Consider the following 5,045-nt stretch of genomic DNA (forward strand, 5'->3'; position numbering starts at 1 on the left):
AGGTGAGCGCCCGCCCCGGGGACCCCAGGCCCTAGGCCCCCGACCCCACCATCCCGGCTTGGCTGCAGAGTCCCTGCCCCACAGTCCCCGCGCCCGGGTCTAGCGCGCGCGCGCTCTTAGGTCGCGGACCCGGGGCCGGGGCGTTGGGGGCTGAGGTCGGCAGCCGGAGAGAAAGAGACTTGGTGGAGACTGGAGCGCCTCTCTTCCTTCTCTCCTCCCCCGCCTGGCCCTTACTCGCTTGCCACGGGGCCCTGCAGTGTACCCGTCCCCCTTTCTGGGCCGTCCGGTTTGGTGAGGGCGCCTGGACCAGCGGGAAGCTGCAGGAAAGATCATCTCAGATAGAGGGAACTGCACGTGCAAAGGCAGAGAGAGTGCACGGGAGGTTTGCGCCTAAGCCCGGAGGGGAGCAGGTGAGGGCAAATAACCCTCAAACTTGAATGCCATCCTAAGGAACGCTAGAAGCCACTGAGGGCCCCAACTGGACAGCAACCCCCCCACTCCCGCTTCTGTCTAGCCTGCACTGGCTTAGGGGGGTATGGTGTCCCTGTGAACCAGGACACAGGCTCCTGGTGGATAGTTAGCACTTGGGCACTATTACAACTTTCAGCATTGAGTAGTTTGTGGGCAAGGGACAGCACTCCATAAAATCTTGGGGGGTCCCTCCTGCTGCTCCACAGTAAGAGCCTTTCCCTTTGAGGCAGCAGGGTTCCAAGCCAGCCTGCAAAGATAGGCCTGAGGAAGTTTCAATCCCTGGCAAATCTCTTTCCAGGCCCAAGGCCCTGGAGGATCTGAGACACCTGGGCACCTGGAAAGGGAGGAACAGCCTAGACAGGTAACTGGCGGCAAGTGAAAGTTCCACCTTTTCTGACATCTTTGGCCCAGCAGATGAAGCCTAGGCCAGGCAGGAGGGAGGGAGGTATGGCTGAGCCAGAGGAGAAGCCAGGGTCTGGGGAGGGCCCCCCCGCCTTGTGCCCAGAGAGGGGACAGGTGGGGCAGATGGTACCCAAATCTTACAGACCTGTTTTGGTGATGAGGGAGGTAAAGAGCATGAGTATGCCCAGGTGGCCTTTGAGTACTGCCGCCTCCGGAACTGTAATGGATCCCTCTAGTGCAGGTTAGGTCAGATGCTAGGCCGTAGACGGTCCTTCCCAACTTTTCCTCCTGTTGTCTTGGCCCCCTTGCTCTCAGGCACCCACTCAAAGCCCTTGCAGAGATCTGGGCAAGACCAAATAGGTCCAGCCCCACCTCGAGTTAGACTTCAGGAAGAACTTCCAAGAAAAACAGAGGGGATGACAGTGGGATGGACTGGGGGAAAGATCATTTGTAAACAGGGCAGCTTTGTCCCGGGCCTTCCAAAGTCCAGTCTGCAAGCTGAATCTTCCAGAAGGCCCACCCTCTGGCCTCGAGGATCTGGCTGCAGGGATCTCTGCTGACCCATGACCTCTCCCCCCAGCTGTGTGGCTTGCAGGGGGATACGAGGGTTCCTGGGTCCCCCTCCCATCTTGAAACTAACCAAGGTTAGTGGTAGGCTATGCCGGAGGGCCCTGCCTGCTGCTTCACCTTGGCAAGCCCTTGGCCCCTCAGTTTCCTCATCTGCTATTGGATGTGATCTCAGCACCACAGGCCTGGAGGGCATTGGTGAAGGGGGGAGGTGCACAGGGTGGGAGCTCACAACTGCTGGGCCTGGGCTGTGTGCCTGGACTCCCTTTCCCCCAACCCCATCAGGCCTGGGCTGGACGCCCACTTCTATTCTCCATGGAGCTGGGTTTCCCTGGGGACCAGTAGCCTGGCCCAGCCCAAGCAGCAAAAACCCCCCCACCCAGCCTCTCCTGGCCTAACTCACACTAGGAGGAGGGGTGGAGGCTGGGCTGCCTCTTGGACCCTTGCCCCCACCCTGCCTTCCATGGCCCAGAAGCCTCGGTCCACCTCTGGGCCTGGAGGAAGAAGCTCTGGCTGCCCCTGGAGGAGGTGGGTATCCAGGGGCTGCCGGCCAGGGTGGGGGCCAGGGCCTGGGAGAGAAACTTCAGGACCAGGAGGGCTCTGATCTGCCCAAGGTGCCCTGAGGTTTGACCCCAGGCATTGTGGCCTCCCTTGGCTGCTGGATTTTGAGTGGGTTACAGAAATCAGGATTTACTGGACAAGGCGGCTGGACCTAAAAGAGTGGTTGAGGTTAGAGCAGAGGGGCTCCCCTGGAAGTAGGCACAGCCCACAGGCAAAGATGGGAGGGGAGAGTGAAGCCTCAAAGGGGACGTGCCCCCAAGGTCCCCTACATGGTTCTGGGCTCAAGTGTGCCTGTTCTCCAGAAGCCCCTCCCCTAGTCTGTCTCTATCTCTGTATCTACTCACATTCCCCATCAAAGCCCTGGTCCCTACAGATGCCTTTGTCTCCCCTGCAGGTCCTGGAGGCAGCTCCTGCTGGGATGGCAGCTCCAGCATCTTTAAGGGCCATGGGGGGTCCAGCCCCACCGGGAGCAGCCTAGGACTCCCACCGCCATCTGTGCACCTGCCCCCCACTCATCTGTGGGCCACTCACCATGGGTGGGTGTTTCTCCAAGCCCAAGCCAGGTACCTCCTCTCTTCTTGCCTCATTCTTCCCCCCTCCCCCTTTCCTCCCCCTTCGCTTCCCTCTCCCTCCTCCGTCCCTCCTCCGTCCCTCCTCCCTCCCTCCTGGAGCCACCTCCTTCCTCCTCCCCCTCCCCTTCTGCCTCCGAAGTAGGTCAGGCTAGGCGGCTGCCGGCTCCGAATGTTAATTTCCCGCAGGCTGGAGGGGGTGGGGGCTTGGAGCCATTCTCTTGGCTCCCCTCCAATGGGTCCCCCTCTTTATTTGGGGCTGTGGGTGCTTCTGGTGGGAAAAGCAGCTGAAGCTTTCTCAGAAAGTAGAGGTTAGGGTTCCTCCTGCCCTGGGGCAGGGGAAAAGGGCAGGGTCCCCTGGGGCTGGGGAAGAGGGACTCTGAGGACGCCCTCAGGCACTGTGTGACCCAGGGCCTGCAAGTTACCTCTCAGGGCCTCAGTTTCCCTCTCTACAAAATGAGCCCGACCTCTCAAAGTTGCCAGGAGGGTGGAGTGCACAGGTAATAGCCCTCTTGCCCTCTTCTGATGTCCTGTGTGACCTTGGGTCGAATTTCCCGATTTGTGCAGGAAATCCTGCCCTGCCTGGCCCAAGAGATTCCAGCCCCAGGTGGGGGCCTCCCAGATGCTAAGGGAGGCCCCGATCTGCTCTCCATGGAGACCCCTGTCTGTTGGGCTCTCTCTCCAGCCCCCATTTTCCCTCTTCTCTCTTCACAACACTCAGGAAGGCAAAAGAGTGGAGGCATGTCCCTGGCCTCTCTAGTGCCCTAGTCAGTGCCCCCATCAGTGCCCCCGCCCACCTGCCACCCAGGCCAGCCTGCCCCAGCCAGCTCGCCCCAGCTCCCCTTACCTGATACCCATCGGCTTCATTACCTTAGAACACATGAGCCTATTCTCCTTTCGTGGGTCTGACGGAGAACGTGGGGGCAAGAGGAGACCTTTGATGCCCCGGCTGGCCGAGGTACACCCCCTTCACCTGCCTCGGGAGCCAGCTCCCCCTCCCCCTATGCCTATGCCGTGGATACCCAGCCCTGAGCCCGATGCTACCACCGTTCCTGCTTACATATATGACTTGGGCAAAAGATGTCCACTGTCTTCACCTCAGCCTTCCTCTGTCCGAAGTGGGCAGGGAAATGCTAGCTGGTCCTAAATCCGGCTCCTGTTGGACCACTGGGCTGGCAGGAAGCCAAGAGCAGAGGATGCCGCCTGCAGGAGGCAGGCCAGCCTGCCTGAGGCCCCTGACCCCAAGCTCCCAGTTCAGGAGCTGGCCATTTGCACCACCCTTAGAGACAGTGGTAACAACTTACACTCTTGAGCCTAAAATTCAGCCCTGCCCCTTCCTGGCTGTGTGGCCTTGGGCAGGTGAGTTCACCTCTCTGAGCTGCTGTGTTCTCATGTGTAAGTGGGGCTAACAATTTTGCCCACCATCCCCACCCCCTCCAGCAGACTGTTGTGCTTAGCACAGAGCCTGGCACACAGGAGGCATCAGCAAAATGTTATTATCCCCTCTTTTGGGAGCTAGGCTTCCTGCTTCCAGGGCTCCCCTGTGGAGCTACAGCAGAAGGGCAGGATTTTAGGCTCCAGACACACACTGGGCAGGTCATGGGTGAGGCTCAGGGAATTTCAGGGTGTGGGAGTGAAAGCATTTGGGCCATGAAAGTTCAGCTGGGGTCAGCAGGAGCTACAGGGAGACCAAAGCAAGCCGAAGGTCTTTGTGCAAATTCTTCACCTTCTATCTTGCTTGACTCTGGCTTGGAGCACATCAGCACACATTCCTGAATTCATTCTGTACTCCTCGTGTACCATTGGCTCTGTGTTCCTGATATAAAGTATTCCAGGCCAGACCCATACTAAACTCAGAACTAGGAGGAAATACAGCTCTCTTGGCATCTGGTCACTTGCCTTTTGTTAGGCCACAAGTGCTACCTCACCGCTTTCCCTTTTCCCCATGGCTGTCAGGAAGCTCAGAGCTAACCAATAAGATGCGACTACCCAGCTTTATCTGTTGAGCTTCTACTCTGGGTTACATATATTCAGTCCCTCAGCTTTGCTTATTACAGGTAGGCACTGTTCTCTCTGTTTTATAATGAAGGCATCTGAGGTCCAAAGGGGCTAAGGTAGGAGCCCATGGTCACATGGGCACCTGGGAGTCATGAGGCTAGGAATCAATGATCTAGCTCTATGGGTGAGCAGGGACCCCCTCTCCATCCACCTTTACACTACTGCTCCTGACTTAATGGCTTCCCGTTACACTGCATCAGTGAGCTCCTTGGAGCCTTCTAGAAAGAGGTGGAGGATGAAAACAGCCTGGCTTGGTTGTCATCTGGGCCCCTGCCAGGCTGTTCCTGTGAGCTCCCTCTCTACAGTTCACATAGCTGGTGTCAGCTGAGTCCGGGAATATTTTCCTTTTTAATTCTTCTCAAAACATTCTAACACCATTACATAAAGTATGGAAATGGAGGCAAAGAGCCTACACCC

At 58.0% G+C, this 5,045-nt stretch overlaps 1 protein-coding gene and 1 long non-coding RNA gene across 5 annotated transcripts in view; one reads left to right on the top strand and one right to left on the bottom strand.

Annotated features, from left to right (window-relative positions):
• Positions 1-1,261, bottom strand: part of LOC144216519 (uncharacterized) — a 7,071-nt gene extending 5,810 nt beyond the window's left edge. Inside the window, exon 1 of the long non-coding RNA XR_013330679.1 lies at positions 1,019-1,261. This is a non-coding gene — a long non-coding RNA (uncharacterized LOC144216519). The remainder of the gene's footprint in view (positions 1-1,018) is intronic.
• AIFM3 (AIF family member 3) overlaps positions 44-5,045 on the top strand; it is a 14,717-nt gene continuing 9,715 nt past the window's right edge. For 3 of the 4 annotated variants that reach the window (XM_077745906.1, XM_077745908.1, XM_077745909.1), the window contains exons 1-2: positions 44-832; positions 2,396-2,564. In XM_077745906.1, coding sequence (XP_077602032.1) covers positions 2,534-2,564 — 31 coding nt within the window. In that variant the 5' untranslated portion in view covers positions 44-832; positions 2,396-2,533. Of the gene's footprint in view, positions 833-1,825; positions 1,969-2,395; positions 2,565-5,045 lie in introns of those variants that run through there. The other variant, XM_077745907.1, reaches the window with a different exon arrangement.

The sequence above is a fragment of the Crocuta crocuta genome, unplaced genomic scaffold (genome assembly GCF_008692635.1).
Source record: "Crocuta crocuta isolate KB4526 unplaced genomic scaffold, BGI_CrCroc_1.0 scaffold344, whole genome shotgun sequence".
Classification (NCBI taxonomy): domain Eukaryota; kingdom Metazoa; phylum Chordata; class Mammalia; order Carnivora; family Hyaenidae; genus Crocuta; species Crocuta crocuta.